The sequence below is a fragment of the Callorhinus ursinus genome, unplaced genomic scaffold (genome assembly GCF_003265705.2).
Source record: "Callorhinus ursinus isolate GAN/ISIS: 27379988/994484 unplaced genomic scaffold, GSC_fseal_2.0 scaffold38, whole genome shotgun sequence".
Taxonomy (NCBI): Eukaryota; Metazoa; Chordata; class Mammalia; order Carnivora; family Otariidae; genus Callorhinus; species Callorhinus ursinus.
The window spans coordinates 8572437-8596353 of NW_027397100.1; the positions used below are offsets into that span (position 1 = coordinate 8572437).

General features: G+C 56.4%; 1 protein-coding gene across 1 annotated transcript in view; it reads right to left on the reverse strand.

The window, feature by feature from the left end:
* Positions 1-505: 505 nt before the first annotated feature.
* The window catches only part of VSTM2L (V-set and transmembrane domain containing 2 like), a 36073-nt gene continuing 12661 nt past the window's right edge, over positions 506-23917 (reverse strand). Inside the window, exons 2-4 of the mRNA XM_025876318.2 lie at positions 12068-12237; positions 10528-10578; positions 506-1901 (exon numbers count right to left, since the gene is read on the reverse strand). Coding sequence (XP_025732103.1) covers positions 1629-1901; positions 10528-10578; positions 12068-12237 — 494 coding nt within the window. The 3' untranslated portion in view covers positions 506-1628. The remainder of the gene's footprint in view (positions 1902-10527; positions 10579-12067; positions 12238-23917) is intronic.

The following is a 23917-nucleotide window of genomic DNA, read 5'->3' on the forward strand; positions in this document are numbered from 1 at the left end:
ATAAAAATGGACAAATTACAGACATGCAACAACATGGATGAATCTCACAGAGTGGTGCATGCAAGGATGGATGTGATATGATTCCGTGCATAGAGAGTTCTAGATGACAGACAAAACTCAACTATATTGCTTAAGATGACATACATACAGGTATAGTAAAGCTGTAACAAGGACATGAAAAATGTGCTGGAGTGCCGCGTTTGGTAGGTGATGGGCCACCTTTATTTGCTTTCTAATGTATTTATTGACAAAGCAGTGTAAACATGTCTTATGCACTCCTCTGTATGTGTGACTATCTCAAAACCTCAGACCAATTCAAGCACTGGGTAACTGGACAAAGGCCGGTTTCCCCTCACCCTCTCTTTGTGCCCCAGCCAGCTCTTGTTCTGTGCTGGGGGCAGGGGGCGGGCAGGGAGCAGGAGGGAGAGGCGGCTGAGGGAGGCTGGGTGTGGGCTGACCCCTCCCCCACCAGACCCAAATGCCCCAGAAAGACATCGCCCAGAGGTTTCTTTAAACCACTTTATTCAGGTTGGCTGGTAGTCACGGATTGGATCATGTGTACAGGGTTACCCACACAGCCCTGGGCAGAGCCCTCGGCCTCTCCCACATCCCAATTCCATCACTGAGGGGCGGCCAGAGGTTTGAGCCAGTTCCCAGGGGGTGTTGGGCCCAATAGAAATATTTACAAATTACCAGGGGGTGGGTGTCCCCCAGTCGGGAATTGTGAGGAGATTGGTACTGGGGGGGCCTTTGGCTCCCAACAGCCCCAGGCCCTTGGGTGGGCATGGCATGGGCCCCAGGAGGGGGCTGGGACATTGGGAGCTGGCAGAGGGGGGCTCCTGGGAGAGCCTCGAAGACCCTGGAAGGGGTCCTGCTGGTGCAAAACTCTGCATAGGGCCACTGGGTCAGAGGGGAAAGGCCCTCCTTCGGACTTGCCATGTGAAAGAGCAGATTCCTGGTCCCCTGACCTCTGCGGAGGGTGGGACAGGGAGCTGTTTCTTATGTATAAGGAAGCTGAACATGAAGAACAACCCCCCAGGAGGCAATGGGGTGTCTCCCTCTCCTCCCAGGACCCCTGTGAGTGACCCTGCTCACGGGCCACGGGCCCAGAGCAAGGCTGTCCTGGGGGCTCTGTGCCCCAGTTCTTCGCCAGGACTCAGAAGATTCCAGTCCAAATTCAGGGAGGGGTCACAGTCCACACCCCCAGGTTCAAGTGGGGGATGATGGGGAAGGAGGGAGAGTAAGGCTGGGAAGCCCCGGCTCGGGACAGGATGGGGGACAAGCAAGCAAAGCAAAACACTGGACTCCACTGAAGCTGGTGACAGAGAGGCAGCCTGGCCTCGGCATGGTGCCCGCCCCAGCATTTGGGGTGGTCGTCCCCTTGGTGCCCGGGGCCACCTTCTCCGAGCCAGGTCACCGCAGGGGTCTGAAAAGGAAGGGTTTGGCAGGGCTTACATGCTGAGCAAGGGAGTGGCGGGCAGAGAGCCGACGTGGTGGCCACAGGCAGTCTTGGGGATGGGGAGGCGGCTGGACCCAGGCAGTCCCGTCCCCAGCGGTCCAGCGGCTCCTCATGCACTCTGTACAGCTGTAGGGGCGCGGGGCGGGTGGGTGGCCGGGTAGGCATCAGTCTAGAGGCTGCAAGCCTCCTCGTCCACTGAACGCTTCCGCAGCTCCTTGCCCGGCTTTGGGGGGGGCGGGGCGGGCGCAGCGGGCGGGGCTTCGGGCAGGTGCAGGACCGAGTTCTCTCCGGGCTGCACCCGAAGGTAGGCCTTGACCTTGTGGTGCCGGGCCTTGCCGTCGCTGAAGTCGATGACACGGCACTCGTAGGTGCCTTCGTCCGTGGGCTTCACCCTTGACAGACGCAGTTTGTGGGAGATGTTGCTGCCCACCACCTTGACCACCTGGGGAGGGGGACAGAGAGACCATGACCTGGCCATCAGACAGCAGGTGGGAAGATGGAGAGCGCTGGTTCTGGGAGCCCACTCGGAGACGGGGGCCCCAGAGACCACTCCCACAAGGGCACTGGGAGGCTTGCGGGAATGTGAGTCAAATAGCAAAAAAGCAGAAACTACTTCAGTGTCCATCAACAACACGAATAAGTAGGCGGTAGTCAGTTGATTGGATGGGATACTGCCCAGCAGTTAAAAAGCCTGAGCTAGAGCTGGGCTCCGAGACACGCGGGGAGGGAGAAGATCTCACTGCAGAGCCCCTCGGGGCCAGGCCGTTTCTGTAAACAAACGCATAAAAACACTCGGTCCTGGCTTTGGAGACAGGTGTGTGCAAGTGTGAAAACAGACTGGAGGGAATGCGGGGGCCCCAGAGCAGTGGTTCTGTCTGGGCTGGAGCCCAGCGGAGGGCCGGGGACCCGGGAGATACGGCAAAGTCAAGTCTCAGCTTCGTGTGAAAGGTCCTATTTCCTTGAACACACAAACCAACAAAAAACAAGGCTGACCACAAATATATCAGGATACTAATAACTTCACACCTGTTGCAGGGAGCAAGAGTGTCTGTACTAGTTGTCTTTGTACTTTGGCTCTTTGCTTCTTTATTTGATTCGGTTTTTAAATTTTTATTTTAAAACTGAAATAAACCTTGTAGGCAGTAAAGTGCATACAGTTTGACGAAATTTTATTTGTGTACACCTGTGTCACCACCGCCCAGAGCAAAGCATGGGACACTCAGAACCCTCTAGAGCCCACCCTTGTGGCCCTTCCTCATCAACATCCCTACCTACCCTGACTTTGTCACCCTAGATTAGTTTGGTCTGTTCTTGGACTCGTGTGTGTGGCCGCTTTCCCGCAAGGGAGTATCAGTGAGGCTGCTCTGTGTTGTTTGCTCTAAGTTCTGTGGTTGTTCACTGCTGAGCAGTATTCCATCCAGAGAAACACCCCGAAATCTGTTCCTCTAGCCACCTGTTGCTGGGCATGTGGGTAGTTTCCAGATCAGAGCTCTTATGAGTAAACCTGTGGTGACTATAATGCTACTAATTTTTTTTTTTCAATGAGAAGAGAAAAGGCAGTTGACCAGTTTTATAAGGCATTTCACTGGGGAAGCCCGGGGAAGGGCACAGGGGACCCTATGATCTATCGTAACTTTCTGTGAGTCCACATTTCAACGTAGGAAATTAGAAAGTGGGAAGAGGGGAGCGGGCCTGGAGAGGAGAGGTGGGAAGGGGCTTCCATCCTTCCCTGGCCCCTTCTTACTTGCAGCTCAAAGGAGCCCCGCCCTGCCTCCTGCAGCCCTCACCCTGCCCAGACAGAATGGGGAGATCAGTCCCCAGCCCCGTGTCACTGACCTCACCACCTGCCTCACCACTTGGCATTACTGCAGGCTCGCCAGGCCCAGGCTGGAGCCGAGTGGGTGTCAGACCTGCAGCCCCAGCCCTGAGCCCTCCTGGCCCCTTTTCCCCCCGCCCCCGGAGTGGGGGGCGGGGCATAGAAAACCAGCTGTCCTATTCTTGCCACAAGCCCCAGCACTCGGAGGGGTGGCCCCTGCTGGTCACCCTTGCCGTGAGGAGGCCGGGACGCGAAAGAGGACCATGGGGGTGCATTCACTGCATACATGCCTGAGCCTGTGCTGGGCACGTGCACACATGACTTACAGTATCTCACTGACCTGCTCGGGCCCCTGGGCCCCTTTCATCTCCTCCAAGTGCCAGGCACTTTCTGACCTCATGGCCTTTTCACATGCTGGTCTCTCTGCTCCGGTGCTGTTCCCCACCTCTCTTTGCCTGCTTGACTCCCATTCATTTTCAACATCACCTCCTCCGAGAAGCCCTCCATCACAACCCCCTGTTTATCTTCTTCATAGCAGTCATTACAGTTTGAGAACCATTTATTTGTCTGTTGACTTGATTTTTGTTTCTCTCCCTGGCCAAACTGTAAACACCATGAGGGCAAGGATGATACCCATTTTGTTCATCTCAATGACCATCCAGGGCCTTGTGCCCTGTAAATGACAATGACAACATTCGTTGAATGAGTGGACTCACTCTAGGTCCTTCTTTCTTCAAATGAAGTGGAGATATCGTTCTTTCTAATTTGAGGCACATACACACCTCTATACCCACTTTACAGATGGGGAAATGAAGTCTCAGGAACGAGAAGGGGCTTCCCGTGGGCAGTGAGTCAGCAAAGGGCAGAGCTAGAAACAAAACCCAGGCCTGACTGCATGCACGCTACCTCTCCAAATGGCGCGACCGGTCCATCCATGGTCACCCAGTGCTGGCAGGGCCAGAGGGGCCGCGTCCCAGCCTCCAGAAGGGAAGAGGAGAGGTGGGTGGGCAACAGCAAGGAGCCTGGCCCGTATGAGCCTTCCAGCTGGCCATCACCCCCACGAAGCAGGAAAATGTGGGCTTCTGATAGAGCAGGAGGCACAAGGGGGGACACAGGCAGAGCTCCCAGTAGGAAGCAGCGGGAAGCTCTCCCAGCCACCCCTCTTGGTGTGGGGCTTAGAGCCAGCCTTCCCTGCCCAGCTCTGGGCTGGGCCCAGCTGGAGGCCACAGGCCCCGCTGATTCCATCACCTCTGACCAAGGGCACAGGGAGGCCCTGTGGCCCTGCCATGCTCTCGGGCGACTTAGGAGATGCTGTTGCAAATGCACAGCGGGGAGCGAATTACCTCAACATCTGTTTCCCTCACGGATATTAATTATCCTTCATTTGTCAACCCTACAAGGCGCTAATGGAGTAATAATGCGAAGCGCTGGGAGCAGCCGCTCCTAGGGAGGGAGCACCAGACGCAGCCCACCCCTTCCGCCCCCAGACCCGAGGCGAGGCCTGGACCGGCCCTCCCCAAGCAGTCTGCGCCCCCCACCCCCAGCCCCCTGACCCTGTCGCCCCCTCTGCCAGCAGACACGGTGGCCTTCAGAAGAAGAGCCCTTCCCCTTGGAGAGGAGAGGAGGGAGTCGGGATGCGTGCTGGGAGGCTGGGTCTGACCCGGACCAGTCACCAGCACCCAGGCTCTTGGGACGGACTCCTCATGCATCTGGCGGACATTCAGCAGGCGCCCGCTCTGAGCTGGGTGCTGGGGTCACAGCTGTGAACCGGCCAGACCCCAGCAATCCTGCATGGACTACCAGACAACCAGACCCCACACCAAACCCGGCACCTTGGGGAGACTCACGCATGAGACACTGCTCTCTCTCGCCCTGGTGTCTATCCCTTGAAGCACCATCCAGAGAAGGCAAATAAACCCCCAACAGCAGTAAGACCGGCCAGTGTTTACAGAGCACTCGATCACTGTGAGGTGATGTGCTAAAAGCCTCACACATCTTGTTTAAGCCCTGCAGTAACCCCTTGATACAGGCCCTGCCAGGATACCCTTTGTATGGGTCAGGAAACTGAGGCTCAGAGAGGTAAAGTGACGGGCCCACGGCCGCCCAGCTGGGGACAGACACATCTGGCGAGCCTCCCATGACCAGTAAACCACAGGGCTACCTTTGCACCCGCTCCTACCCCCTTCCCTAAGTCCCCAGCCTTCCTTGTCTGGGGGGAGCCCAGCCCATCCTCAGAGGCATACCTATGGGAGGGGGCCCAACATCCTGTCCCAGCTTCTTGGGGCTGGAGGCAGCAGCCTCTTGGATTTCCTCATTCACAAACTGGGCAGAAAACGGTATGGCCCAACCGTCCAGTGAGACCGGAGAGGCCAGAAGGAGAGGAGACCCCACGCCGCAGCCTGGCTGTAAATCATAATCACCTCGGCACAGGCATCGACAGGCCTTAGCAGTGCAATTAAGCACCTAATTACGCTGAAAGAGACACGGAGAGTCCATGCCATGACCAAGCTCAGCCTCCTCCCTGCTCGCCCATGGCCCGGGCCTTTCTGGACACGGCAGGGGCACCCCAGGGCCCTCAAGGCTGGGGTCTGTCGCCAGAGCCAGGCCGGGAAGAATGAGTGATGCTGATGTATGTCCGCGGTGCCAGACCTCTCTCCTACATGCTGACTCATGGCTGAGCCCACGAGGGACAGGGTGGCCTGTCCCAGGTGGCCTGGGATGAGGAGTAGGGGTCAGGTGGTCCCTACCCCAGGCCAGGGCCTGCTCTGAGCTCTGCCACTCCTAGGCCTCCATCAGCAGCACCCAGACACTTTCACCATCAACCCCCCGTGTGTTCAGAATCCAACTCTGAATCTGGACCCCAGAAGGCCTCACCCACTCCAACCAGACCCCTCCAAGTCATCACTGCCCTTGCTCCTCGTGCATTCCAGCACAGTCAATTCCAGAATTCCATGGATCTTCCCTCTGCACATCACTGGACCCCTCCCCTTTCCTCCAGAGTCCAGCCACCTTGCACTGACTAGGGTCCCAGCTTCTCCCATCTGGTCATCGTCCCAGGCTCCTCCGAGTCTCCCCAAAGCCACTGTGGCCCCTTCCGATCTGTTCTCCATGACAGCCAGACAGATCTTTACACAATGCCCCCAACTTAGGGCCCTTCCTTTGATGACTCCCAGCAGGGGCTGACCAAGCCCTTCGGGGTCTCATCCCCACACCTGCCCCTTGGCCACACCAGCCTCCTACAGTTCCTCCAACACATACCAGCCAAGATCCCCCGCTCCTAGTCAACGCTCTATACTTCAGTGCTTTAAATAGCACCTCCTCCAGGAAGCCCTCCAGACCCAGGTCCTCTCTTACTGGCTCAGACCCCCAGGCAGCAATCCTCATTTTGATGGTCACAGTTGTCATTTTACTTTTTATCATGGGTGATGATTGGGTGATGATCATGGTCAACATCCATCTCCCACACTGGCCTGGGAGCACCTGGAGACGGGGACTGGGCATGTGTGACCATGGCCTCCGAGAGACATCTTCGAGGTCCCTGACCACTCTAGGATGTTTTGGGCATTCCTGACATAGATGGAGTGATTTTTGGCTCCATGTGACTCTCACCTCCCTGGAGGAGCTCAGAACTTCATGCCTTGTGTATATTGTGGACCACTGCAGGAATTTTAAGAGAAAAACATCCAGAGCAGAAAATAAAAATCATAGTGAACCGTGAGCCACCACTTGGCCTGTTACTTCCTTGTGAAGGATGCAGACCTCATGCACCGCTCCAGCTGTCCCAGCCTTCCACCAAAAACACCAAGTGTCCACACGTGCACCACACACACGGAGCATTTGGGCAGGGTTGGCAGGGGCTTGACTGATCTAACAAATGGGACAGTCTTATAACCAGTCATGGGGGTTTCACAGAGATCCCAGAGCGGGGCTGCTAATGCTTCCTGAGGCCTCTTCAGGGCTGTACGTGGCTTCTGGGGGCTTGGCTGGAAGGCATACAGGCTTTAGGATGAGCGGGCCCAGAGCACTGGGCCACATGCATCTGGGGACTCAGGTGGCCCAGGACTCTTTCCCACTAAAGCAGTTAACATGATGAAGGCAGGTAAAGAAGGTCTGGGGGTGGGGGTGGGGTGGATTTCAGCTTGCTTTAAAATTAAGAAGGTGAGAGTCAACGCTGCTTGCAAAATTGGTTAAGGGGAAATTCACCTAAACTTGAAAACAAAGAACTTCAGTTAGATCCAAAGAAAAACATCCAGAACTTGAAAACAGCTCTGCTTGAGCCACAGAAATGAGGTCCCGAAGGTGAAATCCTCAGCACATGCAAGCTACCAAGGGAGATGTTTTTAGGCCAGGGATCCTTCCCCAGGTCCCAAGTGAAATGAGATAATTCATGTAAAGTTTGCTCATCATGGTTCCTGGCATATGGCAGGCACTCAATAAATGTTACTTGCATTATTACTATTATTATTTTATCACAGATACCTGTCCTACTACATAACCAATCTCCCTACAAGATGCTGAGCTCTTTCATTCCCTCATCTGTTCCCTGCAGAGAAGCTGGGCCCCGTTTCATGCTCCAGTTGCCCCCTGCCTGCAGGGAATAGGAGTCTTGTGATTCACAAATTCATGAAAAGTTTTCACTTTAGTAACCGCTGTCATTCACATGGCCGATCTCTAGGACTTCCCAGCTTACAAGGTGTTTTGGCTCAGGGATTCGAGGTTCTGGGCCCCACTGTGTCCTCAGCACTGCCTACTCGGATCCTTCCCAGGGTTACCTTGGCAGCTCCAACAGGTCACACGGAGCCCTCCTGCCCCAGGCTCCAGGAAGCCCCCAGGCCCTGGGATCCTACAGCCCCCATGCCACCCCACCAGTACACGACACGTGCTCAGCTCCCATGGAGTTTTTCAAAGTAGGTCCCGACAGTTAAAAATCAGGAGCTGCCCATCGCCATCAGGACTTTTAGAAGACATGGAGCTACTGGGCCGAATTCCTGCCTGGCTCAGTTGGCTCCTACAGATACAGAGCCTGGGTTCTAGGCTCCGTGGCCCCCCATGAGCCACCCTGTGCCTTCATTCACCTGCATACATACACATACAGGCACGGATGCACAGCATGTTGGCATGTCTGTGTACCAAAATCTATGTCTGGGTTTATACCACTGTTGGCCTGGGTGTGTGACAGTCATTCAATTATTTATTGGGCACCTACTAGGTGCCAGGCACTGTACTAGGCTCTGGAAATGCAACAGCTCATCGGGCAGGCACAGTGCCAGCCCCACTGAGTCTGGGGGCGTGGGGGGACAGATATGAAACAAATACACACAGGGATTATTGCACGTGGAAATGCAGCCAGCATAGAAATGAGTGCTGGCTGAGCCATGGGGTCAAGGGAGGCGTCCTAAGCTGAGCTCTGAAGTTAGAGAGAGGAACAGTTTTCTGGGCAGAGGAACTGGCCCATGCAAAGGCCAGGAGGCGGGCAGGAATGGGAAGGTGGAAAAGCAGCCAGAGTTGGGAGGAGAGAGGGAGCCAGGCCAAGCAAGATTAGACAGCCCAGAGGGTGAGCAGAATGAGTTGAGCGGAGCCTTGAAGGCCATGGAGAAAAGTTTGAGCCTTCTAGCCTGCGGGAAACCGGGCTGTGCATTTGTTTCCAGGTGTCAGCTAACTCCGTGTCTGTATATTTAAGAACTGTCGTGTGTGTGACGCCGTCTGAACAAGGAGGTAGTTGCTGCCTGCGTGAGAGTTTCCTCACCAGACCCCCGGAACCCCAGCTGGTGTAGGAATTTCAGGGGCTGGGGGTGGGGAGTGATTGCACAATCACGCTGAGCACATTTATTTTATTTAACTAATTAGCATCTTCACATTCCCCTCACGTGGGGCCTAGCAGCCTCGAATTCTAATCCTCTAAGTCAATTAGATTATTCTTCCCTTTGCCTGAGACACTCCTTAAACCCCCAAATCATGGGAGAGTTGCAGGTATATAAATATATTCACAGATCTCTACCTACCCAGGTTTAAGTGGTGGGTGTTTGGACAAGGAATGGGGGCACTGCCCATGGATGTGCCCTTGGCAGAGGGTAAAGGTGAGGGGCAGGGGTGTAGGGGGAGCTGCAGCTGCCCTAATCTGGAAGTGGCTTGAATTTCCAGACCCCGGCTGGGAAGGGCCTTGGGCAGACTGCACGAATGTTGCTTTAAAGGCCCTCGTTCTCTAATCTGCCCACCTCCTGTTAGGGTAGTTGCGGGAGCCTCCTCCCTGGCCTCTCTGCCTCCTCTCTCCCCATCTTCACTGCCCAGCATGGCACCCCCCACACCTGCTGGTGCCCACTCTTTGCACTGTGACTTCTGCTCTGGGGCCAGGCTCTTCTGAGCATCTGTGTCTCATTGGCCTTGGGGTCCGGAGCTCCCTCACAAACCCTTGCAAAGTTGTGGAAGAATCAGCAGAAAAGAGTGAATCTGGAAGTCACTCCCCCCACATACACACTCATACTCCTGTGGGCACCTGCATTTCTGATGTTGCTAGTGGACTGACTAGTCCCCTGCCGGGCTGACCCGATGCCTCCCGCACCGATCCAGCCCTCCTCCGCAAAACCTGGCACTCCCTGAGTCCCCTGGGTCCCCACAGAGGCCCCAGAAGAGTCTGGAGACAAGGAGCTCAAGCCCTGAAGACAGGGAGCTCAGCCACATCATGGCCTCCAGCAAATCTTTGACCCCTCTAAGCCTCAGTTGCCCTACATTTAAAACGGGTGAATGCTTGGCCATTCCCTACAGACTTGTACCAATGGATAAAATGAGTCCTTGCAGAGAAGACAGGGCCAGTCCTGAAATCCTTCAGCTGTAGTTTCCCCGCCCCACCTCAGCCCCGGGATCCACATGACCCAAGTGACCCTGACACGCCACCACCATCAGTCATGATGGGCCGAAAAAAGCCAGCTTAGTCCCATTAGACCCTATTGGTTCCCCAAATTAAAAATGCTGCTGAGACAGCCACAAAGCACCCGGGCCACACACAGCCTTGGCCCTGACAGGACTGAATGCGTCTTCTCTCCTCCCTGTCATTTTTGATGCCTGTCATTCAATGAACTTGAAAAATCTGCATCTTTTAAAAAACAGAACGAGGCTGATTTTTTCCCCATTTCTTGTTTCTTCTTCTCCATCTTCATGCCCAAGCTCCCAGCTGAACTGGACCCCCCCCCTTTTTTTTAAATTACGGCTGTGTCCTCCATTAGAGCCCTTGCAAGAAGTCATTACCAAAACTCACACTTATTTTGGTGGCGTCCTTCCCTGTGTCTTCCTGCTGAGATGCTTTTAGCTGTTGGGAGGGAGCGGGAGGGGCAGAGAGAGCAGAGACAAGGCGTTAGCATCATGGGGTGCGAGTATGGACAATAACTAAGATAGTAGCTGTGACAAGTGAGGCTTCGGGGTCCAGAGTTGGGCATCCCTCAGTGTCCCCTCGGGGTGGGGGTGGGGGTGGTGAGTCAGAGCCAAGGACAATGAAGAGGATTCCTGTAAAGCGGCACGTGCTGTGCATTTAGATATGTGGGTATTTGGGGATTTGTGGGGGTGGGGGATCTGCCTGTTGTGCCTGTTAGAATGTCTGTCTCTACACTTGGGTCTCCGTCTGCGAACGTGTTTGCGTTTTTAGGTGTATCACACCCATGATCGTGTGTTTGTGGCAAATCCTGTCAGAGTCCTGCCCACGTACTATTCCCTGAAGGCTGACCCCTGATGCTGCCAACTGCAAAAAATCTGCAGGTCTCTGCCTCGGGGCTTCCTCTGAGCCCCCAGAGTCCTCTGAGCCCTGTGAGGCAGGCTGCAAGTGTTGGAGAGTTGACACCCCCAGGAGCAAGACAGAATTTAATATGCATTTGTGAGGGGTGCCTGGGTGGTTCAGTGGGTTAAGCCTCTGCCTTTGGCTCGGGTCATGATCTCAGGGTCCTGGGACTGAGCCCCACATCGGGCTCCCTGCTCAGCGGGGAGCCGGCCTCTCCCTCTGCCTGCCACTCCCCCTGCTTGTGTGCATTCTCTCTCTCTAATAAATACATAAATAAAATCTTTACTATGTATCTGTGAACATGTTAGAGGCTATTTCATGAACACGGAAGGATGTGCGAGCACGCCCGTGTGTGCACGTGCAGGTGTGTGAATGTACATGTTCATACGTGAATGGGCGGGCAGATCGGCATGTGTTCGTATATTACTTGCATTTACCCCAGTGTAAGAACGGAAGTGACCTCGTTTGGGTTCCCTACAAGCCGACCTTGAGACAAAGGTTCAAGTGCAATTAGTCTCCCTGGGAGGGGATCCCAGGGGACGTCAGGAGGGGAGTGGGCGGGAGGAAGTCAGTAGTGTGCCTGTTATCCAGCCAGCTACCACTGCGGGCGGTGGGGCCCCTGAGGGAGAGAATGCGGAGCTCTCCCATCACCCCAGCTGCGGGCGAGGCCGCTGGGGGACGTATCCTCCAGCTCTGTCCGTCACTGCTGGGCTGCCTTGCCAGCCAGCAGGCTGTCACCCAGAGAAAACTCTGAGGTGGAGTTGGCAGTTGGCCGTGGGGCTGGTGGCAGGTGTGCGCAGGACACCAACGGTAGCCGCTCCAGTGAGTGTGTGTGCAGTGACTGGGTTGTCCGCCTTGCCTGGAACCCCTGGCCTCAGTTTCCCCACCTGTACACTGACGGGAGGGACGTGGCCATCCCAAAGGTTCAGCCTAGCTCTGCCTCCTGCTCGGAGGGCGGAGAAACGTCCGTACTCCCGGGGACCAGGGTGGTCCCAGCCCAGCTCGGGGGTCTCCCCAGGGGCGGTACCTGGTTCGAGGCCCACGCCTGCTTGTCGGTCCAGTCCCTGTGGCTCCGCACGTACCACCACTGGATCTCCAGCGAGTAGGAGGGGGAGCCGCTACCACGAAAGGAGCAGGCCATCTCCACGTCCTCGCCCGTCCGTGCCGTCATGTCGTGGGGCGTCTCTGTGAACAGGGCTGTGTGGAGAAAGGGGGGAGGAGTGGCCGGGGCTCAGGAACCTGCAGGGCCCATGGGCGCAGGGCTGGCGGGTCCGGGAGGGGTGGGGAGAGTGGGAGCAGCTAGGGGGGGCAGGGGGATGGCCTGGCTTCAGGTGGGGCCTCCGGAGGGGCTCAGTGAGGCCAGGCAAGAGGTGTGCGACAGCAGAGGGCAAGACATGGGGCGACGGGGCAGGTCCAGGGCCCTGAGGGCCCCACACAAGCTGGGTTTCTATCCCGGAGTCCGTGGGCGCCACGGGAGACCCACCCAGGGCAGTGAGGGATCAGAGGAGGGCTGGGTTGGAAGGCATGAGCACGGAGGCCCTGGAGGCCAGGGAGGAAGCTGTGGTTTTCATCAAGTCTTCCAGATTTTTCTAGTCACCCCCACCGGTCTCCCTCCCAGGTTATTCCCAAGCCCAGAACACAGCACCCAGCGCCGCAGTCCTTGTAAAACCAAGTCGGGCCAGGCCAACCCCCTGCTCAGAACCTGCCCTGGCTCCCCACACTGCACCTGGGATAAAGCCCACCAGGTTAGGGGTCGGGGCCCGCCCACTGCCCCCTGATCTCCTCTCTGTCCTGTGCGCATGCCTCGCCTTCCCCTCACTTTTGCCCTGTGCCCAGTGGCTGGAACGTTCTATCCTTGGTCTTTCTTCACCCAGCTGGCCCCTTCAAGTCACTCAGAGCTCTAACTTGGCCCCTTCCTTGACCACCCAGGGCAGGACCCCCCTCACCCCAACCTCCTGCCCCCCCGCCCGGTCAGACCACATATCCGTTCACTGCACACACTGCCCCCCGAGCTCCCTGAGAACAGGGACCTGGAGCTCTGGCTGGCCGCGCGGCTCCCAGCACCTAGCAGGCGCTCTGTGCGCGCTGAACCGGTTGAACATTGTCCATCCTTGGAGGGCCCCCAGGGTGCGGTGGGAGCCACATCTTCTTCCCGTCCCCCGCAAGGCCCAGCTCCCCAGGAAAATCCCAGGGCAGGTGGTTTGCCCCACCAGGACCCAGCAGGAGCCCCGCCCACCCGCCACCCCCCACCCCCACGTCACCAGGTAAATGAGAAAACAAATCCCCATTTAATGTGGCCCGTGCCCCTCCCCACCATATGTTCTGTCTCTCCTCTCTCCAAACAAATATTGTCCTGAGAAGTAATTAGAATTCTTTCCTCTTCTCAGGAGAGATTATCTCGCCCTGGAAAGACGCCTGGCAATGGGCAGGTCACCCAGGGAATGTGTGTCCGTCAATCCTCCCATCCCCTTCCCTCCTGGATGCTGCAGCCTGCAGGGTGCCCCCCCCCCCGCCCGCAGCGGCAGACGAGCCACCACCCAGCCCCAGGGGTCCCTCCTGTATGTCTGCTTGCATGCGCAGCGTGGGGCAAGAGGAACGGGGAGCCCTGGGCTGGGAGGTAGGGGTCCTGCTCTGGGGCCACTTGCCTCTCGCCCCTCCCCAGGATTCCAAGGGCTTTGGGAGCATCAGGATTGACAAGCACCTCCATCTGGAAGCTTCTGCTTTTCCTGCTCTACACACAGGTTTCCATGTGGAGCTTGACTCCAGGAACTGGTTTCTGGGCTAAGAGAAAGTTAGCAAGGTCCCTAATCCCTGAGGTTAAAGGTTCGTGAGACGCTTCCTGGAGGCTTCCCACACTTGGTGAGGTCGGGAAGGAGCGGCCGCTGTCCCGTAAACAAAGCCTGTTTAATATGAATGGCTGTTTGAGATACTGAACATGTGCCCCGTGAGGTGTGAGGGGCGTTCACGTGCGGTTGATCTGAAAGTCGGGACTGTCCTTATTCCCATGCCCGCCTTTGCCTGCCGGGTGCTCAGGCCCCAACCTGTAGAGCCGTCCTTGACCCCCCCTCACCCTCTCTTATAGGCCACATTCAGTCTGCAGGGAGCCCCGTGGACGCTGCCTCCCGAGCGTCTCCAGAACCGCACCCCGGCCTCCACTGCCCCCGCGCTGGGCCAGCCTCCAGCCCGTAATGGCACAGCGGCCTCCTCACTGGCCTCCCTGTGGCCACCTGTCCTCCCCGACAATATATTTGCAGCCAGTTGGCCAGAGTTATCTTGGCAGAACACAAACCAATCCTGACTCCTTCTTTGCTCAAAACTGTCCTGCCGTGTCTTCTCACTGAGGGCAAAAGCCAAAGCCTTTACCATGAGAGGGAAGGCCTTCCGTGTTCGGGCCCGTCCCCTCCGGCGCTAGCTTCAGCTTTCCCCCTGCTTATTCTGTTCCCACCACAATGGCCTCCTTGCTGTCCTCTGAACATTCCAGTTGAGATCCTACCTCAGGACCTTTGCACTTGCTTGGTATTACCTCTGCCTGGAACACTCTCCTCCTGCCCCCAGATTCCCACATAGCTCCCAACCTCCTCTGCTTCAGGACTCCGCTCAGATATCACCTCCTCAAGGAGGCGTACCCTAACTACCTCATTTAAATTGCATCTCTCACCCAAAGCCAGTGCTTCAAATCACTCTTCCCTCCCAATACATTATTGGTGCCGTCTGACAGACTTTCTGTGATGAGGAAAAATCTATATCTGAGCTAATCCAGAAACTACCAGCCATGTATGTCTACTGAGCACTTGAAATGTGGCTAGTGTGAATGAGGAACTGAATTTTAAATTTTTCATTTCAACTCATTTAAACAAATAGCCACTTGTGGGTAATGGTTACTGTCCTGGACAGCACTGCGAATACACTTGTTTTATGTTTATTGTCTGCTCTCCCAGGAGGAGGGACTGTGCCTGTTTTATCTGTTGATATATCCCCAGCTCCCAGAACAGTACCTGGCACCTAGTAGGTACTCAATAAAAACTCGTTGAGTGAACGAATGAACAGATATGACTGGGCAGTGGTGGAGCATCGTCCAGAGCCAAGAGGTTCCCACCCTGAGTGTCCTGGGCCAGGCCGCACCCCCCTCACCTTCCCTGATGCCAACCTGCCAGCCCAAGCAGGACTGCGGGGGCCATGGAGGCCCTGAGCCACCAGGAGGGGCTCAGAGGGGATCACAATGAGCGCTTGGCCCCCTGTCCTGGGATGGCTGGATTTTGCCTTGATCCAGACCCAGTGGCCTTTGCAAAGAGGGAAGGAGGAGAGTTGGATCCAAAGCGGCCAGCAGTGGAACCTGGCTGGCTAAGGGACAATGAAAGGGACACAGTTGTGACCTTCTCCAGGTGCCATTGCTGAGCCACAGGAATCAGGAAGTGCTCACCATTTTCCCTCCTGCACCTGGGGAAAGGAGGTCCACGGCTGCTTGGGTCACAGACTAGGAAGGGTGGAGCCGGCCCTCGAAGCTGCCCCCGCTTCTCCCCCACCTAGAGATGTGTGCGTGCGTAGAGGAAGCATGTCTGCCAACAGGTATGTGGGGGTCTCATGGGTGGCACGAAGGGCAGAGATGGGCTCTCCTTGGATGGGGACTCCATCGGGGGACCTGGAGAGGGGCCAAGCCTCCATCTCCCCTGCCCACGGGCACCCCCAAACTGAAAACCCAATTCTGGCCCACCGGTTCTTTTTACTGATGCAAGCAAGGCTCAGAGGGGGCGATGTCTGGCCTGGGGTTACACAGCAGCCAGGGGACAGCAAGGTCAAGCCCCAGGTCCTGAGTCCTTGACCAGGCCCTCTAACTCCCAAACCCACTCGAGGGACGACCCCTCCCCCCATCCCAGTAACGGTCCTCTAGAGGGCGCTGTCCAAGAGAACCAGAATGCAAGCCAGGGTTGGGAGGCACACGTGGACAATTGCCATTTTCTAGTGGCCACATTTAAAAAGTTAAAAAAAAATTTTTTTAAACAGATGAAACTAATTTTAATCATGTATTTTATTTAACCCAAGATATCAAAAAAATTATTTCAACATGTAATAAAAATGATTAATGAGATATCTTAAACATTGGCTTTTGTGCTAAGTCTTGGAAATCCAGAATGAATTTGACACGATTACAGTACATCTCCGTTTCAACAAGCCACATTCCTGGTGTTCAGCTGTCACTGGTGGGGGGGCATCCTAGCAGGTGACTCTCCCCTCCCCATCACATGTCCTCATTGCTCAAAGGAGGCAGCCAAGGCCCAGTGCAGGGCAGTGACCCTTCTAAGGCCACACGGCAGAGACTGGATTTGAACCCAGGCCTGTCTGACTCCCAAGGCCATGTTCTTCCCAGAATATTTAAACTCCTTCTGGCTGTAGAGGTCTCTCTTACAAAGTAACAGTGTAAGATGGCCAATTTTTGCAGGGTCCTGTGGGGCAGGCTGGGGAGGGCAAAGCCTTGGGAGGCACAGAGGAGGCATTTCACCCAGCCTGAGGCAATCAGGGCAGACTTCTCAAAGGAGGTGTTGTGCTCCCTGCCCATGCCCTCCTGCCCCAGGTGGGGAGATGGTCTGGAGCCAAGAGTGGGGAAGGGCTTCAAGGAGGAGGAGAGATAGAAATCTGGCTGCAAGTACTCATGGAACCAGGTGAGTCATCTGTGGGGACAGCCACCAGCTCCCCTGCTCCCCACAGTGGACTCTGGTCCCAGGGTCTCTCTGATCCTCTCAGACCCTGCCAGGATCTCCCATTGTCTCCAACCTCAGTGGTGATGGGGGCGATGTGTCTGCAAGACAAGTGGCAAAATGAGGTTCTGGGCATTTGAGGGCATAACCTGAGTCTCCCTGTCCCCGGCCCTGTCCCAAGGAGCCCCTGATGGAGAGGCAGCGTATGCAGGTGAGTACCCAGGGCACGGGGCTGGAACCAGCGATGGAGGACTGACTGAGCCTGTTTCTGCCAACAGACCTGCTTTATGGCCTGGGGAGCATCTCTCCCCGTCTCTGAGCCTCGGTTTGCTCCTCTTTACAATGGAGGTCAGTGCTGATGGTCTGAGAATCCCATCAGCTCAGACAGTCTGAGGGAGAAAGTGATGTAGGTCCTAAAAGCGGTGTCCTGGGCACTGGAAAGGGGAGGGGTCACCGCTACTTGGGGGAGGAGGAGCATGTCAGCTGTGCCCCGAGACGGGTGCATCCCGACAGGCAGAGGCAAGGACAAAAGGAATGGTGTGAGTCAAGACAAGGAGGAGGGAGACCCAGAGAGCTTTGTCATTGTTTTTTAAAAAGAGTCCATACCATTTATGAAGCCATCTACTACACGCCTAGCACTATGCAGGCACTGTCTCTAAAACTCTCTAATCCGCTCACCCCCATTTGACAGATAAGGGAAATGAGGCTCAAAAAGGAGACAGGACTTGCCCAAGTTCACACAGAGCTGGCTTTTGAACCTGGGTCTCCCCAGCAGTCGTGACCCAGGCCCAGGGTTCCATGAGCCCCCATCGGGATTTGGTCTGAATTATCAGGAGAAGTTCTGCCACCGGGCTCCACACCTCTGCACCCCACTTGCACACTTCCAGAGATGGGAGCTCAATTCCTCACACCCCCACTACAAGCAGGCAGCTCTAACCAGCGAGAGGTTCTTGCTCCCTGTCCCAGCTCTGTGAGGAAGGGTACCACATCAACACCAGAAACCGGAAGGCAGTCTGCGCTAAGTCTGGTGATGATGATGGCGCAGTAATAACGTCTAAGAAATACAGAGTACTTGTGTCAGGCACCGTGCCAAGCTCTTCCCGGGCACTTGCTCCCACCATGATGCTGTGGGGGAGGGGGGATCATTATGAGCCCCGTTGTTCAGGTGGGGAAGCTGAGGCCCAGAGAGGTTAAGGACTTGCCCAAGGCCACAGAAAACGGTCACATTTGAACCCAGTTCCAGAGCACTTGAGAGTCGAGCCCACAACTTCTGGACCTTGCTCCTGCAGCCCCTCTCCCTACCCCCTCCGCCATGTCCTTCCCTCCAGTCCCCCAGGCCCCCCATCTCCAGTTAGCATCCCTGCTGAGTTTGGGACATAAAATCCATCTCTTCTCTTTGACTTCCTCCTGTTCTAAGCCCTCCCTCCCTCCCCTGCTCAGGTAACTCCTCACAGCCCGTCTCTGGGGAGGCTGGTATAATTATAGATTTTTGAGAAGGATGCAATTGCGTTCTCCTGCCCCAGGGCCTGAGCAGGGCTGGGCTTGCTGGGAAGACAATTAAAACCGGTGTCCACAAATTAGGATTCTGCAGGAGAAGGAGAAAGGGGCTTGAGTGAATGCAACCTCTTCTTCCTTTCTGCCTTTAATTGGGGAAGCAATGTAGTCATTAACCCCAAGCCCGGGTATTGGGCCTAGGTCGGCAGGAAACAGCTCTGGGACCCTGGCCCGAGTCAGTGGGTTTGGCTTCTGGTTAAGGCAGAGGGGGACCTGGAAGATCTTGTCTGCCCTTCACGACCGGGGCCTGACCTCTGTCCTAACCTTCCAGGCCCTGATTCTATACCACATCTAGGGCTTTGCCTTCAGGCCTGGGTTCGAATCCTGTCTCTTCTACTCCCCAGCTGTGTGACCTGGAAAGCCCTTTTGCCTCTCTGACCCCCAGCTCTTTATATGAAAAGAGGAGAGAGAGGGCAGAGGGGAGGATGACACAAGGCAACACATGCCTCGTGCCTGGCACATAGCAGGTGCTCAGCAAGTACCACTCCCTTCACTCACATTCTAGCTCAAAATTCTGTCATCTCCAGAAAGATTTTCAAGATGCTTCCTTGTAGCTGCATCAGATCATGCAGTGGGCGCAGCGTCTCTACTTCATTCACGCCTGGGCCACGTGTAACCTCTTATCTACCCTGTACCTCCTCGGCTCCTTCCTCATTGGCTCCCAACAGCCCCCTGTCCCCCCAGCAGCCAGTGACACACAGGCAAGCCTCAGGGGACTTGTCCATCAGAGGCAGCCTCAGCCCAGGCCCCAGCTCCCTCCACCTCTGAGGCCAGACCCCCCCCAGCCCAGACCCTCTGATCCAGCCCCAAATCTTCTCTCTCCCTCTGCACGGCCTTCCTTGCCCTTCTGATCTTCAAATCTCGGGTTTGAGGCTGCCTCCTCCAGGAAGCCTGCAGGGACTGGACCCCAGGCCACCCATCAGTCTCTGCCAGAGTGAGAGCAGGCTCCCCTGGAGGACCAGTGGAAGGATCAGCTCCTTGTGAGGGGAGCCACGGTAGAACTGGAGCTAGAGGGAGGCAGAGCAGAGAGAACCAATGTGGCCCCGCCGGCCCCTTGGTCTCCACTCAGCCCATCTCTTGCCAGGTCCTCCTGTGTCGTGGCCTGCTCCCTTGATGAATGGATACACCAAGTGTGGTCTCTCCACACAAGGGAATACTATTCAGCCTTAAAAGGAGGCACATTCCGACCCAGGCTCCAACATGGATGAACCTGGAGGACGTGATGCTGAGTGAAATACGCCAGGAGCAAAAGGATGTGATACCATGTGATTCCACGAGGCCCCTGGAGCAGCCAAACTCAGAGACAGGAGGCGGAAGGATGGCTGCCTGGGGCGGGGGGAGAGGAGGAATGTGGGGGGCAGCACTGAATGGATAGGAGCAGAGCCTCAGCTGGGGAAGATGCCAAAGTTCCGGAGCCGGATGGTGGGGATGGGCGCACAGCAATCTGAACGTATTTGACGCCACGGAACTGTGCACCTAAAAATGGTTAAAATGGTAAATTTGATGTTGTATATGTTTTATCACAATTTTTTTAAAAAGCCTCCTGTGGCTTCCCCGGCCCGCAGCGGTGGCTTTCACACCACAAGACTCCCCCTGGACTTGTGCCGGGAGTGCTCCCCAACGCCCACGTGCACGGGGTGGGGGTGAGGGGGTGTGGGGGGGGACACACATGCAAGTCTTTGCTCCAGGGTGATCGCCTGAGTCTGCCCTATCCCGTCTGTGCCCCTCTTCTCTGCTTCCTGCTTTTCCCTTACCGCTAACATGCTCTCTGACGGCTCTCATTTGCTGTCCCTCTCCTACCCTGAGTGCAAGCCCCCCAGAGATGGGAGACCGGAGTCTGCTTGGTTGACCGCTGTGTCCCGGCAGCTAGAAGGACACCAGGCACACCGAGCGCACAGTGGGTGTTCGATGGACGCTGGCTGCTGTGACACCAGACGAACACGGTGGCTCTGGCAGAAAGCAGGGATGGGATCCTGTCTTCTCGGCTCCGGGCCACCTGGGAGCTCCAGGAAAACCTCACACTCGGGGAGCCCAAGAGGAACCTGCCAGCTCTCAGAGCCAGAGTCAGGCTCTCAGGCTTGGCATCCAAAGTCTGCAGCTCTGGCTCTGCGGGACCCCAGCTGTGTGCCCCTCCTGCCTCTCGGGACACTTCTTTGTGTGTCCCCCGCCTCCCGCCCCGGGGCACGGTTCCCAGAGTCCCTGCTCACAGCGGGCCCTGTGCCCCGACATGCCTTCCCTGCCCAGGTTGGGGTGGAAGCCCTCCTTGGGGCCCCGGATTGTCCCACTGGAGCGGGTTCTATGACGGACACTAAGGTGTCTGTGAGTTCCCCCCACCCCCCGGCCTGGTTGCTCCCCCAGCATGGGGCAGGCCCACGGGAGGCGCTGTTAAGGCATGTGCTGAATGAGTGAATGAAGGCATGAAGGGGAAAAGGTCAGACAAAAACCCAGAGGACTTCTCGAAACTGTAAGAAAAAAACCAAGGAGACAGACATCATTCATTTACGGGGTACCTACTATGTGCCAGAAGGGAGTTTCGGGGGCAACTGTGCCCACAAGAGCAGTGATAGGGACGAATGGACAATGTGGACACAGGCGTCCTGGGAGGCTCTGAGTGGGGCTCCAGCAGGCCGGACCCCTCCCCAACCTCCATCCTTCTGGCCCTCCTGACCTCTGGCCGCCCAAGCCCAGCCTGGCGCACAGGAGCCCCGCCAAGCTGACGAGCAAGCCGGAGGCTCCCTGAGAGGGCCCAGAAAGTGGTCATATGAAATGTGACCGGGAATGAAATGGGGCAATAAATGGAGGCCAGCAGTGCCAGGAAGGGCTGTGTCGGCCTCGCGGGCAGCTCTGCACCCTTGAGGCCCACAGGCCAGCACCACCCACCCGCGGGCTCACCTTTCTCCCCCGAGGCCCGCAAGGTGCCAGACAGTGGATGTGTCTGATCCCACATAATCCTCAGAGCGACTCTGCAGGTCAGGGGTCTTTGACTCTTTACTACAGGTGGGGAAACCGAGGCTCACCGAGGTTCACCGCAGGTAGGCGACAGGAGCTGGGACTGGGACCCGGGCCTTGGGGAGCTAGGATTCAGGCTCAGGCTTTGGGACCCCAGAATGCCAAGTCTCCCCCCACCCCACCCTGTTCTCTGCAGGTGCTGCTGTGATGAAGGCAAGAAGTCAAGTGGGTCCACGTAAGGGCCCCTGCAGCTCCCCCCGCCCACCCCCTCCATCCAGACCTGAGCCTTTCCCAGTGACTTGAGAAACAAAGCTCAGAGAACATGGGGGCTACCCTGGGACTGCAGGAAGCAAACCCCTGCAGGCACCGTGCACAGGACCCAAGGACTTGAGGAGGTGGTAGTCTATGGCCAGCCCCACCTCACTGAGGGAGGGTGCACGGTTCAGAGAGGGAGTGTCCGTGCCTGAGGTCATACAGTATGAAGGGACAAAGCAAGATGCCAGCCCCGAGGGTGACTGGAGAGTCTCCCAAGCAGAACCCGAGTCCTCCCTCAGCCCTCCCCCCTCCAGCTCTGTACAGTGTGACTCCACGGGGGTCGTTTCCAGCAAGCTCACCTGGGGGCCAGGGCTGCAAGGGTGTACGGAACAGAGTCAGGAAGGCCCGTGGCCACCTTAACTCTGGGCTGGGAGGCAGAAAAAGGGAAAGGCTGCAGAGGGAGTGCTTGAGGAAGCCCCAGCTCATCCGTGAATCTCACCTTGCTTCTGAAATCAGGAGACATAAAATGTCCCTAAGAGGAAAACCCAGATAAACTGAATGAAAAAGCCCCCAGGGACTGAGAAGCCTGGCTTCGTAGAAGGAGCCTGGCAGGCACCAGCCAGGCACCAGCCAGAGCCCTCTCCTCCCTGGGAATGGGTGCAGTGTCTGCTCTGGGACGGGCAGGGCTCAGGGGAGGGTTCTTTGTCTCCCACTGGGCGGCCCCTGGCTGCTGGCTGGCTGTGTGCAGCAAGAGGGATCGAGGTGTGAGTCGACGAAGGTTGTTTGGTCTTGGAGCGGACAAGGTTTCCTCTTCTCAAGAAGTGCAAGAAGGCCGTTGGTACAAAAGCTCAGGGAATTGCAGCACTCCTTAGTGGGAAGACGGCAGCCTGGGCATGCAGTAGGAGCTCAAGTCCTCCCCGCAAAAGGAATGAAGATCAACCTTCACGGACCTCTCCCTGTACTGGGCTTCCCAGGACACTCTGGCCAGGCCCTGGCCTTCAAGGGGCCCAGAGTCCACAGGAAGGGTAGACACACAGACCAGTGACTACTGTACGGACAACGGCTGGGCCTGAGCCCGCATCGCCATGTACAGTTGTTCACAGTGTGCAGCATTCACATAGCCGTGAGTTGTACTCCCCCCTCCTGCTCCCCAGAGATACGCAGAAGCTCGGAATGGAGGTGCAAGTCTTAGGGAAGACGGAGGCAGGCCCACATCTGCCTGGACTCGGGGATGGCTTCTGGGAGGTGGGCCACGCTTGGACTCGAAGCCTGGTTGGAGTCGGCACAGTTAGGAGGAGCTCTGAACAGGAAAAGGCATGCCCCAGAGAGAGACAGTCTCACAAGTCCAACCTTTTGGGGACCATCCTCACCATTTCCGCAGGATCCCTGAAGCACCTGCACTATTATTTACTTAATATTTATTTTCAAAGCACCTTTCCCTTTTTACTTAAATAAATTCAGCTTAAAAGGAGACTTTTATTGCCGCCATAAACGGAAAATCAGCATAACTTGCCATAAATAGAGGGGAACTGTAAAAATAAACACTAGGAGAATCACACAGCGTCTGTCAATTCTAGCCAGGGAAGGTGGCCTGTTGAAGGCTACGGGCCTCAGTGCCCATTTTCTTGCAGGAACAGGGGAGGTTGGCGAGAGTTACGCATTAAATGCAGAGCAGGGCCAGGCAGAGACTCTTCTCGGTCAGAAGGGCTTGAGAGGCAGGGCTGCTGAGGGGCGGGCCCGCGGGCAGCCACCTCTACCACGGTCACCAGTCACCACCGGCTCTGGCTTCCTCGGCCACTGACCCCCTCCCACCTTCATCCCTCGTCCCCACTTCCCAGCCCTGGCTTGCAGAGGCCCAAGGACAGGAGCCTCCCTGCCACTCACCTGTAACAACCCTACGGACCCTGCCAGTTCGGCTTCCTGTCTGATTCACCGGCAGGCTCCCTGTGTCTTGCACGTGAGGAGAACTGACACCTATTTCAGGTCCAAGGAGGCCCACAGAAGGCCCGCTTGCAGAAGGAGTGAACAAAGAAAGGAAGGGCGGATGCCCTCATGGTCTCTGCTGCTCAAACCAGGGAAGCGACCTCCGGAGGCATGGATTTCCCTCCCCCAAAGTGGGGAAAGAACATTATTTTTGTATTAAAACAAACATGAGTATGTTATGAAATAGGATACGGAATTCATGAATTTTGAATGACATAGGAGAACATCAAAGAAACGTTGCCCCTGGTGGGGAGCCGTTCCCCCTCTGCCGCGTGGGGCCGACCCCCCAGTCCAGGGCCTTCTCTGCTTGATCCAGTCAGAGGCCTCCTTTGTCTCCAGCAGCCCTTGCTCTGTGCGCAGGAGTATTGATGTGTTGGCTAACGGGGGCAGCAGACCAGGAGGAAGCAGAGGGACTTGGGGGGGGCAGTGAACCCCAGGATTCA